The following is a 13,762-nucleotide window of genomic DNA, read 5'->3' on the forward strand; positions in this document are numbered from 1 at the left end:
AGTGCTGCCTTGCTATCACTTTTCAGTATTCCTGTCCTCGTGAGAAAAATGGGATAGCTGTCTGTGTGTGTTTTCCAGAATGACTCAGCATAGCAGCTATGTCCTCCAAGATGCATTGTTGGATGGAGGGGGGTGATATTAGGTGGCCTTGTATCATTTTTCTATTGCCTATACCCTTGACTCCTGTATTGCTGCTTTACTTTATATCAGTTTTGCAATACAGGTTGCTGCATTGTCCTGAAAGTCTTTAGCCCTGAATACTCTGACCATGTCCCTGTTTCCTCTGAAATACTTCTTGCATCTTGTTACTTCCAGAAAGCTAAATCTGGATGGTTTTATCACCCATATACTGCTGGAAGAGTTTGCTTCCTTACCAGGTTCTTTCTCTCTTTTTGCTGCTGTACCTAATGTTGGATGAATAGATACAGCAGGATGGCAGAGGCTGGAATCTGGCCCTGACTTACTTTGACACCTGTGGTTCTTCTGTGGCCCTTTGCACACAGCAAAGGAGGGAACTCTGGGAGATCCTTATAACATTGAATGCTCTTCCCGTAGGGTCTGCTCAGCTTGTATTGCCTCATGTTCTAAACCAGGGTTATTTGGCTAGTAGCCTCTTGATTGGATTTGGCACATAGGATGATTGAGTATGGCCTGCCACCTTGTCCTCAGAGGAGCATAGCAGTGTTTCTTGGGCAGTGTTTGAGCACCACCAGCAGAAAGCCTTCATTGCACTTATACCTAGGGGAGGGAAATTAGGCTCTTCAGAGGTCAGTCTGTTTTATCCTTAGGCAGGCATTTGAAAGGGAATGGTTCATCTGACCCGACAAATGCTTGTTTCCCTTTACTGACTTTAAGGGGATGCTAGGTCTGATGTAGCAGTCCCCCACTGAGGTGGAGTCCTACTCTTTCTTTGATACTAGAGTCTGGTAGAGGCACACTACTGTAGGATATATTGCACGGACCTGAACACTTACACACAAAGGATATAACAGTTATGCCTGCAGGATTTTCAAAGCATGGTTTGCCTCAAAACACTAGGAAGGTTGGATCATCTGGGTCGTAATATATTTGTCCCTTCCCTGCATTAGCAATTATACTCTAAAACAAGCCAAGAAAACCCCAACCTGTTTGTTCCTCTGCAGGAAACAAGATCAATGGACAAGACAACAAATCAGAAATAATAAGGATGACCCATTTTGGAGGCATGCTGGCTATATTATTGCACAGTTGGATGGTCTGTACATGGGAGCCCTCGAATGGGCTAAACTACACAAACAAACAGTAAGATTACTGCATCTCTTTTTCAGTAGGTGGGGATGGGTTGTCAGAGGACAAAGATGGGAGAGGGGGAATCTGATACTAAAAAAAAAAGTCAAGAGGATGATTAGTGGCAAGTACTCGTTCTGCATGCCATTCTACAAAAACTTCAGTGGCTGTTCAATGTAGATAATGTGACTAAGCACTTGGGTCAGGTCACTACAGATCCTTTGCACTGGACTTGGAACCCTGGGTGCTCAGGTGCTGATTAGATTGGGGGTGGCTTTTGCATCCACTAGTGAATGTTGGAAGGACAGACACTTCTAAAGTGTTTGCTGTTGTCACTTTACAATTGTTATTGAGCAAATGACCTTCTAGGTATAAAGAGTAGCTGCAACAGTATGAATCAGCATGTAAGGAGTGTATTAAAGCTTTCATTTTTACTTCCAAGCATCACATTTCAAATCTTAAAAGCCTCTCTATTTTGGAGTATGTTTTACATTGCTAAATGTCTTCTCCTTTTCTGTCTTCTAAGTATCCCATTACAAAATATACGGTCAGTGCTGTGGCAAGCCAAATGGGGTAGGGTTTGGGTTTTTTGGTTGTTTTGGGGTGTTTTGTGGTTGTGTTTGTTTCTTTTTTTTTTTTATAATTCAATTAGAATTGTGTTTGGGATCATCAGCTTGTGTGTAATAGCAGGGCTCCTTTAACTCCAGTAGAGCTATGGTAATTACGATGCTGTCCTTAAGTCTAATGTCTAATAGTTTCTCAATGTGAGAGGGAGGACTTGAGTAATTGTTTAACCATATCAAGAATTTAGAGAAGTTGGGAGTCCTGATTTATAAGCAATTGCGTTTTAGTAAAATGCACATCTTTTTCTTGTGTAGCACTTAATCTGGGGCTTTCATGAATGGGGAACCTGCTCAAACTAAAAAAACCCAGTGTTCCCAATAATGGAAAAATCCATCCTGATGGGCCTGAGTTATAGGAAAGATACTAAGAAACTTTGACATTCTAGGAAAAGAACTCATTAATTCCCTTTCATGATACCTGTATCTAAGGAGACCTGCAAAGCTCATCAATTTTCTTGGCTGCTTCAGAATCCTTTAGATTCAGATGGGGGAGGGGAAAGTGCTAGTTTTTGTCTGAGCTATTTCTTTATAATAGGCATGTCCTACCTGCAACATGTATTCCCTGATACTTATTTTACTATGTATTTGATACTAAAAAGCACTGACCTCTGAAGTGACAGTAATTTTTATCTTCTCTTCAAAGTTCTCATCAACATGCCTATATAAAAATGGTGCATTTAGTGAAAGTTCAGACATGTGGTTCAGTCTGAAATATGTGTCCTCTATTTTTGAATTATATGCAGTGGATATATTTATTTCTTTTCCCAAATATGCCTGGAGCAGTTGGTGGGATTTATTTTGCCTCCTTCCTATGCCATTCACAATTTTAGCTTTGGGCTTTATCACCTATGTTGAGATCCCTATCTTCTTATTCAAAGCAAAAATGTTCCCTATGTATGTGTTTCTCACTTGAGATGGAGCTGCAGTTTGCTCTGTTTGCCAGAGCCAATAAGTTAACATCAGTCTCTTACATTTAAGTACAGTTTGGATAGCTGCTTGTGCATCTAGGTGTCTGGTTTCCTTGGCATCAGAATGATACCTGACAGCTCTGCAAAAGTACAGGCAGTTCACTTTGTTGGACACCATGCTACTTTTCAAATACTTTTGGGAGATTAGGCTACAACAGCTCTATTTGTGTACATACTTACTGCTGTTGGGATCCCCTTCAGGAAATAAAGAGCTTGAAGAGCGTTGCTCCAAGCTTACATAGACAATAAAAACAGGGCAGATGCAATGTTACTGACTAGTATTCTAGCTTCCACACATCCACTTGTCTGAGAATCAACCCAGCTTCTGTAAATGATTTGCACTGAAAGAAAAACCACCCTGAACTAACAAACAAAACAAACAACAACACGCCCCTCAGAAGACCAAGTGTATCTTCCTTATTCCTTCTGACTTAAAGAACATCTGCCCTCTAAAGAGGCCGTTTTCAACTTTGCATTTGCAGTACATGTTATAAGAATGTTAAAAAGATTATTTTACTTAATCCCTTAGACTTGTTAGTAAGTAGAATGTTTGGCAAATAAATTCACCTAATAGATGATTTTTTTCTTATTATTTCTAAGTATTATACCTGGGTTCAGTTCATCCGATGTTGTTTTGATCTTTCTTCAAGCAGCAACTGCAGTAACAAGTATTTACTATTTCCCTTACTCATTTCTCACCTTAAAAAATTAAACTTGTTAATGAAAGCCCCCCCAACAAATTCTGCATGTTTTTAAAAGCAAATCTCATTCCTATTGAGTGTTTTCCTTATGCTTTTATAGTCTTTTCTTCCCTCTTTCCTTTGGTAGATACTACTTTTGTTTCATTGCAGATATAGAAAGGATTTTTTTTTTTATTGTTTTAGGGTTATTATAGTCAGAAACAAGTTTATCTTTGATCTCTAGTGGTGCAGTAGTTTGGATTCATGGTGGTAATGAACATTAGAAACACTGGGAATATCTCATGTGTGGGTTGTGATGTTTCTACTTTGTTTTTAACACCCCACCCCCCCCCCCCAAAGAAAACCAACGTAAAACAAAACAACAAATCCCACCAGACACCAAAAAAACCCAAACAAACCATAACCAAAACAAAACCCCAAAACCCTACATGTGACAGGCTGCATTTGTTGCCTGATATTCTAACTGCTATTGGGAAAAATTCAGCGGATTACTCTGTAAATGCAGAGGGCAATTACCCCCTGCTGCCCTAAGCTTAAAGTAAGAATAAATGCTGCAGAAAAAGGGCTTGGAAGCCTTTTTCCTTAACTCCCAAAAGATCAGAGACTTGGGGAGGAGGAAATGGATTTCAAAGTTCTTAAATTTCGCCCCCTCCTGCCCCGCGAATGCTTCTACATGGACATAGTGCTCTCCTGAACACTGAATAGTTGGTTAGCTGACAAGGATAGGCCAAAAGATCTAAAGGAGATGGAGAAAAGGAACTGCGTTTACAGAGTCTGTGGGTTTCAACACTGAGCACTGGGTAAAGTTGAAGAAAATGGCTTCCTTTTCAGGAGAATGGAAACAAGCTGTTTCAATTAAAAGCTAATCTGCTTTTAATTCTACACATTTAATGTGTCAAGGTGTCTTACGAGCACTACACATACCTTTTCAAACTTACAAGTAGTTGGAGTTTTACATTTGGTGGATTAGTTAGTGCGTGCTTATTTGAGAGAGACAAGTGAAAAGATCTTTCCATTGCCCTGTATAGTGCATGGTAGTTTGAAGCTATGCCAGATCCACATAGTGCTTAAATGAGAGTTGGATTATGTGCACACAGCTCACTCTGAAATGTTCCATTTTTCTTTTCTCACCTAAACTGAGGTCTAATTCACTGGAATAACGTAGATCCATTGTCTGCCACAAATAACAGCCTTACTACAGAAAGAAAAATTTGGTTTAGACTCTGAACTGTTTGATAGGAGTACTAATACATATTTTTTTATTCTTATATGTATGAAGCAAGTGTTTTGTAGTGTATGTTCTAAACTTTTAATTGCATGGAGTCTGGTTTCCTGCAGAGTTATTTTAGGTACGTGCTTCCATGAAGACCTGCATGAAGGCAATGTATATTATAAACTTCTGTATTTTGATTTTGGTATTTACAGGTATCATTAAGAATGATGTCAAAATCTGAATATATTTTCATGTTAAAGTGAAAATTATTCCATCTGGTTTAGCAACATTTTATATCCAGTAAACAAACCCAACCCTTTTGTCAAAACAATTTCTGAAGGAGGGGCACTCAAAGAACATTAAGCCTTTTCATCTGCCTAATGCTCTACTAACGCTGTGATTAATCTTGGGCTTGTCTACACAGGGAAATTACTCTTGAATAAGGAGGTGTCATGGTTTTAAACACTACAATGATTCTAGGACAGCTCTCTATTTGTACTCCCTTATTTTGTATTGAGAATGCTCATGCATGGGGAAGTTACTGGAAAACAATTGTTACAGGTTAACTTGTCTATTTTAGTGTCCCATGTAGATGAGCCTTTAAGGTTGGTTCTCTCCTATCTGCAAGCCTTCCTAAGTTTATTTCTCCTTACAGCTGATGTAACTCAAACTCAATTTGATTTTTTTTTTTTTTTTTGCAATTCAGAATGGTACCCTAGAGGAGCCACACATTCTAGCAAAAGGACTTTCTCTCTTGTGGTGGCTATACTACCTCTTGGCTTGTCAATTTAGCTCATTCATTCATGCTTCTTCAGGATGTAAAGCATGCATGCAAGGCATTTTCCTGACATTGCTGTAGGAGATAGGAGAAGGCGATTACAAAAGATATGCACTTGTTATGATGCATTCTTTTTTTTTTGTGTAATTCTTGCTAGTGGACCCTGATTAACTCCTCACAGAGAAGATTTCTCCATATGTCCTGGAAATCAGCTGTAGTTATTCCCAAACTCGGGTGCTCTGCCTTGTGGCAGATGCCTTGGGCCACTCCTAAAACTACCAGATTTGATCTGCATTGTAGACACTGGAGTCATCTGCTTGAATGCGTTGTTTTACTGAGGCTCCAGAGAAGCTCTGCAGACTGTGCTTGTGTGATGTCACCAAGCATCAGACAATTTAAAACACAAAACTAAGTTTATCCAAGGAGAACAATGAATTTTTGGAAATAAACTGGACAAAATTTGCTTGCCCCTCCTAGTGGGTGCTTAAAAAACATAGTTCCTCTTTTACTTCTCTGATATTTTGGCTGGCTTTGGGAGGTGGCAGCCTAATCTCACCCAGTGTGGCCCTAGGAATTTACATAACCTTTGCTTCTTCATTTGAGTGGGTCTTTCCTCCTGCTCTCTGGCCACCTTTCTGTGTATATAGATCTGATAGCTTCCTTGCTTGGCACCTCTGTTTTAGCGTGAATGGACTTCCTAGTAGTTACTGAATTTTTGACTTGAATGACTGTAAGATAGCACAGAAATGTGAAACTTTTAAGAAATATACAGGCCATTCCAAGTGATGCTGCAGCGGTGTCGGTGTAGCTACTTGTAGATGTTGCAATGAAGGCAGGTTTTACGGAGGAGAATATGGAGTGGTAGCAAATGGATGGCAGGTACAATTAAAATGTCTTGGGGCTGGCTGAGCATTCTCATGCAATCCTGTTTGATCCCCTCCTGGTGGTACTGTACAGTAATGCCTGTGTAAACTGGACATTGGAAAACAGCTTCTCCTCATTGTGTAGTGGGCCTGCAGCTGGATGGGGAAAAATTGTGCTGAAACAATGCCAAGTCTCTCTATATGGATTCCAGTGAGATACTAGTAGTTGGGACTGGTTTGTAAATGATTCATACCACTGAGTTGCCTAAAACTATCCAAAGATACACCTCTTGATGTTCATCAGTTGTGACCTTTGCTGCTCCCTCTTTGGGTTCTTACCGCACAAACATGATGAGCTAAAGCAATGTAACATCTATGAAAGTTTTCTTTGATTTCTTCCTCAAACTATAGCTGTTGTTGGGGCCTTCTGCAATGCGTGATTTTAGTTGTGAGAATGGCTTATTTCTCTCACTTGTCTTGGTAAGCACTGTGGGAAGGTTTAATTCGTTCCCCTGCAATACATTAACTAGAGTTTATGTAGTTTTTGGCTTTCCTGTTGGTTCTCCTCTCTGCCCAAGCAGCAGATGGATAACACAGAATTCAGCCTTCTGAATAAAAAGTAAATGGATTTGGCATTGTTTATTTTTTCCATGTCCTTGTCTCCCCTTTATTGGGGTTTGTAGAGGGGTCAGCTATATGGTTTAATAACAGTGATTTATATTACAAGCAACATGTTTCTTTGCTATATGATTATGTTACATTCTAAAATTACTATTCATAGCCCTACAGTGATGCGTGTTCTGACTTCTTTTCCTTAAGCCTTGCATTAACGAAAAGCATGGTGCAAGCAAGAACAGGAAAGATTTGGAAAACGGTCTTTGACGGTTGAGGTCAGACCACTGTTAAGCTCCTATTTTTGAAGAGGCGAATTAAGAGAATGTTCTGAAGAGCGTGTTGCACAATGAGCTGTGTGTAATTAACCCTGGCTAGCTCCAGCCATAAGGGGTTTTCGAAAGCACATAGCAGAGTGCCTTTTGACTGACTTCCTTTCTTCAGCTAGTTCTGTACTTGATTAGTATCATTAAGATACCTTGCTTTCCTCATTTATTTCTTCCTCCTCTAGTCCTGAAGATCCTTAAATTGCAGTCTTCATAAAAATCTAAAAACTCCCCAGAGTGTTTGTTAGTGGAAGGCTCTTCGAAGGCATGTAGCTTAAACAAAACAAAACAAAAAAATCTTACTATTACTCCAGTGTAACAGTAACAGCAGACTGGTACGCTGTTTGCAAAGACTCACAGAAGTTTTGTAAGTTACCGCTAGTGTGTCCTTTTTTTTTTCCCCTTAGAAATATTAGCATTGGTAATGCCACTACAAGGGCCAGACCCTTAAAGATACCTGTGTGCCTAATGCCACACTGAATTTCAGCATCTGGGGCTTGTGAGCAGGTATTTCGTAGACCACCTAAGAGCTTCCTTTGAGAGCAAAAGAAAAATTTTTAACAGCTGAGACTGTCTTGATGTTTCTCTGTCTGAAAGTGCTTTTTGTGGACTCTCTTTTCTCCCTTTCTTCAGCCACTGAGTATCTTTGATGTCCAATTTCTGAATGCAGTTGGAGACCTATTGGACCTCATTCCTGCATTGTTTGAGTATTCTGCGCGGAGTGGACAATGCAACGCGGAACGAGGAGGCCATGGGAAGTATCAGTGGGATATGGGTCACTGCTCTGCACTCATCAAGGTGAGCACCAAGAACTTCACCTCCAGTGTTGATTTGCAGTGTCACGAATCTGCATTTCTGGAGTCTTCATTGTTCATTGTGTGTGGATAAAGAGCCTCCTGTCAATCAAAGTGCTTTTATGCAGTTGTCATTTGTGCCTCCGTAGGATTTTGGGATCAGTTTTGCTCACTTGTGTTCAAGGGCAGGGAAAAAATCAAACCAAACCGAAACCACAGAGAATGACAGTGAAAAATTACTAAAATTACTAAGGAGTGGGGAACTACCATGGAGAGGAGACTGGAAGAGAATAACTTGTTTCACCTAGGCGAGTGAAGTTTGACAGGGGGTATTGTGAATGTCTGCAAATATATTGGGCAAATAAGGAGGAAGGGAAAAGTATTACTTAAACTAAAGGACAGTGATAGCATAAGAATAAATGGGTACAAGTGGCTGACGTTTTTCAAGTGGTAACAGTGATACTCTGGAACAGTTTTCTAGTGGGAGTAATGACAGAAAAAGTGCTTTTAAGATAAATGTCTGATATGTCATGGTGGCAATTAAGTTTTTCATTTAAAATTATCAAGTTCCTACTCGGCGTGTGAAGGCTTCATGTGTCCCCGAGCAACAGCAGTCACCTTAAAATGAGAAGTGTTCATTCAAGCATTTGCCTACAGCAAGAGGTTTCTGAGCTAACAACGAATCTTAGAACCAGGGAAATACTCTGAAAAGATGTACTATCAATATATATATGTTTACCTTTTCAAATTGAATTTACTTGCATTTGCTTCTGTACTTTAAAGTCACCAGAGGCATTTTCACAGAAACAGCATGTTCTAAGTTAATGTTGGATATGTTAGCAGAAAGCTGATCTGAAAGTGTCAATCCAAGTATTCAAGAGGAAACTGGGGAAACAAAACATACAGGTGATGCAGGTGTCTCAAACCCTAAACTGTTTCATTTTGAAAAATAACAACTAATTATTTGAAAATAACACATAGGCAAGAATTATTTCCAGAGGTTTCAGAAATTCATTGTTAAGTACACAGTTAAAAGCACAAGAATCTGCTCCTTCTTGAACAATGCAATTAATCAAACTACTTAAAACAAGTTGTTCTCCCAGTTTCTATCAAGTACAAAACATGCATAGTATAGAGAGCCTAAAATTATTAATCTTTCTGCTTCTGTTTTCCAGGTTCTACCTGGATATGAGAACATATATTTTGCCCATTCCAGCTGGTTTACATATGCGGCCACACTGAGAATATATAAGCATTGGAACTTCAATATAGTTGATCCAGACACTAGTGCTACTCGTGTCTCATTCAGCAGTTACCCAGGTAAAGTCAAGGAAACAAAACAATGTAGATACCCAAGATGGACCATCTTACTGTCTTGCAGATGTCTTGCCTATAAAAAGGATACCTCAACCAGCAGTAACTCCAATCTACCTTAAAACTTTTAGCCACTGAGAGGACTAAATGTTGTCCTCAGTTTTCTGGCTTGAAAATGATATTGTTGTTGTTGTCTTTTGTTGTTGATTAATCACCTTCAGTGCTCTGGAAAGTACTAGTTAAATATTCTACCTCTGGCACAAACATGCTGCTTTGAATTCTGCTTGTGTAGTCTGCAGTAGTCTCAACTGTTGAACTCCTCACCTTGCCCATAGCATTCGCATGTTTGGTAATAACAGTTTTGAACACTTCTGTTTACCACTGTGGCATGACTTGTGCTGTAGTGGGATTATTAGAGAGTATCAAACAGCAGCCATCTGAAATTGTATCGACTTCTTTGGTGCAGGGTTAGCAAACCTTCAGTTATTTAGTTGTGGGGGTTTTTTTATTGTTGTTTTTTTCCCCCCATCTCCCTCTTCCATCTTCTCTATAAGCTGTTGCAGAGGGCAGGATTGTTTTTTATGCTTATTTCATGTGTGAGTAATATAGCCAGCCAGGATATTTAAAATCTCCCTTGGGAAGATTAGGCAGCATATAATAATCTCAAGTTTCCTGGAAGAATGTTAGAAATTGCCAGCAGTTAAATGTTTCAGTGGTAAAATACGTACTTTTGGTAGGGTAGCACCAAGAAACGTGACCATGAAAGAACAAAGCAAATCTAAGACTCTTAAAGAGTGAGTTAGTATCGTTTAGGTTTTTAAAGGTAGAATTTCAAATTCAAAAAATACCCAAACACTCAAGAATCTTCATAAGCTTTTTAAAGTGAGGGATGTGCCGTAGGAAACTGTCTCATTCTGATGAAATTTTGTTGGTTTATGATTTCAAAACATGCTTTGTTCAGTTACTGTGCTTGCCTTACTACAAAGGCTAGGGTCTTCCATGGCAGGGACTCCTGAGACTGACCAGGAAACTGTTTTGAAAAGCAGTTGCATTCACCTCATGTTGAAAGCAAGTTGTCTTCTGGAGGGTCAGAACCCTTCTCAGTGACCCTCAGGAATGTAACATTTTCTGACAATTGGGATTTTTGCTTTGAGGAAGAAGCAGAGGTATTCTTGCAAATGCCTGTGAAGTGGACAGCCTTTCAAGAGCTTGGATTATCTCCAGTTCCCTTAGAGGAATTTAATTTGCTTGATGCAAGGAATTTTGCAAAGCCTGTGTAGCCTGGTAGAAAGCCAAGGTTTCTGTCTGAGCTCTGTTTATCGCCTGAACGCACAGAAGGTTATTCTGGATCTCGTATCTCTCAGCAGAAATAGTGTTGGGGACATACTATCCTTCCAGAGAATGTGGCTCTGTTTTGCAACTGTTGCGTGCTGCGTTGTGCTGCAGATTCAAACCTGGGGATCATGATCAGCCATGCAGAACATTTATGCTTTTATTTGTAGTGGGTGTCTATGGTGATGTCTCTGGGTTGTTCCTTTTGTGGATTCTTTGTATGGAGTGAAATACAAGTCTTCTGTTTTGATGATACTGAGAAAGCACGAAGTATGGAAGCATACGTGGAAATCAGCTACTACTATACTGAAATGGTCGGGATCTGTTCCCTAGTGTACAAAATCCCAGTGTGCTTCCCTGAGACTGCTGAGGTCTGCTGCTTACACCATGTGTAAGGTGTACTTCTACCCACAAAATTGAGTTAGAACTGTTGCAAAACAGTTCCCATGGCTACAGTGAAGTTTGAGACACCGTCGGTATGCAAAGTGTACTCACTGGCTGCCTAATTACAGGATACTGTCACAAGCACTAGACAAGCGTAATCCATTGACTACAACAAACTGTATTAGCTGTGGGTGTAGTTCACAAACTTGCAGTTTGCCAGGGGATGAGTAAGCTCTAAAACACTGGCCTGGTAGTGATCTGGGGACATCACGCAGGAAGGAGGGAACTGCCAAATTCCTCTGCTCCATGTGGTGGTGAGATGAGGGCTTATATTTTCAGGGCATCTGACCAAGGAATCTGCAGGTCCTGGCCACGGTTCAACTTGATGACTAACTTCTCCCTGCGTGCAAGTTCACACTCTTATTCTCCATCCTCATAGATGCTAAGGACCAGTAAGAAAGGCCAAGCTAGCAAGCTCTCCTGAATAGTAACATGATCCTAATGTGCATAGAAATACTGACTTTTGGAGGAAACAAAGATCATTAAAAGACAGGTGTCCTTCAGGCCTTCAGTAACACCTGACTGAGTAATTAAAGATTTCTGTCATCCAGTAGATTGGATGTGAAGTAAAACTCCTTTGCTGTCCAAAAGCTGTGTCAGAAAAGCTTCAAGGAGTCATTTGCTGTCTCAGAAGGAATGTGCCAGCTCCCTGATTTCACCTGGGGTCACAGACTAAAATTGTCCAGATTGTTTGTTTGTTTTTTTACTGAATTTCAAAAGACAGACTACTACACTGCAAAAAATTAGTACTTGTGACTCAAAGGATCCAAGACTATTCACTAACCATGATGCATGTCAGGGTGTGCATTATGATACAGCTAGAGGGCCTCACGTTTCCTTGCTTCTGCTGTGACTGAGCAAGGAGGAGGACAGGCAGGAATTGCAGAGTCCATCCCGGCTTCCCCAGCAGCTCCCCACATTCCTGCCAGCATGCTGAAATGTCCAGTTACTGTATGTCCTCTCTTTGCTGCTTTGTCCCTTTCAGAGCAACAGTAGCGCTGCAGAGGCACAGTCAACTGGAAGTGAATCGTAGGAGTAGTCTCTGCTTTTGCAGAATGATTTAGCCACTCGCCGCTCTCCTAATCCTCACTTGAACTCTGCTTATAGTCTTAGCTTTCTCTTCTGTTGAAAGCATCTGTGCAGAGCTGCATGTAGGACAGCTCTGGGAACCTCTGGAAAGGAGGAATGTCTCTGACCTGAATGCTTGGGCACCCCTGACTTCAGTGTCTTGTTCAGGCTCTGGACGTAAATACTTAAATGCAGTTGGTGAGTCTATGCACAGCAGAAAGAACTTAAATTGTACAGACATGTTACGGTTGCTCACGACTGAGTGAAGCTGTGCTCGCTGGGGGCAGAGGGGGGTAAGAAATGTGATGACAGAGACTAGGTAGGTGCTGTGTTCTGCAGGACTTGCCTAGTAAAAGAACGGAGAGAGAGCCCCCCCCTCTTTCCCCGCCCCATGCAGTCCTTGCTCTACACTGCCCCATCGAGGCATTCAAAGAAATGAGCCCAACTAACGAAATTTGCAGTTTTCCTTGGACCGCAGCTCCCAAGATTTACATCTATTTGGATGGACCTCTTCTTGAACAGTTTTGAACCCCATTTAAGCAAGAGAATCAACCATTTGTACACAAGCACTGTGGTTTGGGTGGTGACGTACTTTCTCTGGGCTGAGCCACGGTCTCATTAAGTATGCTACTGTGAGTTTAGCTGCTTAAGCAAAACAGTTGAGAAGAACTTCACTGCCACCTTTGCTCCTCTGGTCTGCTGTTGGGGTCTTGCTTGGTTGAGACAGGCTACGACAGGGGAACAAGATGGCATGAGTTGTCTTGATAGATGCCTATATGTGCGCTGCTGAGGCAGGAGAGAGAAGTAACGTGTTCCTTGCTTTGAAGTAATCTGGTGTTAGTGCAGGATCAGAAAGTGCAGCATTATCCTTCCCCACAGCCTGAGCAAGAGCTACAAGGAACAAAACATGGAAAGGGCAGTAGCCCTTGTATTTAGGGGACCGGCTTGCTCATGAGGTATTACCAGACCATTTCTTGCTCTCCTGCACTCCAACATCTGTCTAAAACCTGGAGGGAAGCAGAGGGAAGTGTCTGACGCACTTTGGAGATGAGATGCCAGAGCTGTAGTGTGGGATGTGCTATTTCTTAGTGCCTAGGAGAGGTCTGCAAGTGGAAGGAAGGCAGCTGGCAAGAGTTTGGTCTTGGCATGAGAAACAGCTGCTGATGTGATTAAGAAAGCTAATCCAGAGAAGACATCTCCTTTCCTGTTGTCAGCCATGTGTGTAGCACAGAGCACTGAGTGTCTCAGCTGGGAGCTACTTTCATCCCTGTAAGGCGATGGCTGGGTCTCGCATCTCTGACTTCCAGCCTGTAATACTGATCCTTTCTGTACTTGACTGAGCACAACGACCTTTTAAAACACCAAAAAAGCTGATGCCATCTGGTTCAGAAAGCAGCAGCTTACCTCTTCAGGAACAATAGCTGCCAGGAATGTGTACTCCCCACATACTCTTTGGTGTG

General features: G+C 41.1%; 1 protein-coding gene across 2 annotated transcripts in view; it reads left to right on the top strand.

Moving 5' to 3' along the window:
* Positions 1-13,762, top strand: part of PLBD1 (phospholipase B domain containing 1) — a 41,731-nt gene that overhangs the window by 17,732 nt on the left and 10,237 nt on the right. For both annotated transcript variants that reach the window (XM_086469902.1, XM_086469909.1), the window contains exons 4-6: positions 1,143-1,281; positions 7,984-8,148; positions 9,320-9,464. In XM_086469902.1, the coding sequence (XP_086326028.1) occupies positions 1,143-1,281; positions 7,984-8,148; positions 9,320-9,464 (449 nt within the window). The remainder of the gene's footprint in view (positions 1-1,142; positions 1,282-7,983; positions 8,149-9,319; positions 9,465-13,762) is intronic.

This window comes from Leptosomus discolor, chromosome 1 (assembly GCF_034619465.1).
Source record: "Leptosomus discolor isolate bLepDis1 chromosome 1, bLepDis1.hap2, whole genome shotgun sequence".
Classification (NCBI taxonomy): domain Eukaryota; kingdom Metazoa; phylum Chordata; class Aves; order Leptosomiformes; family Leptosomidae; genus Leptosomus; species Leptosomus discolor.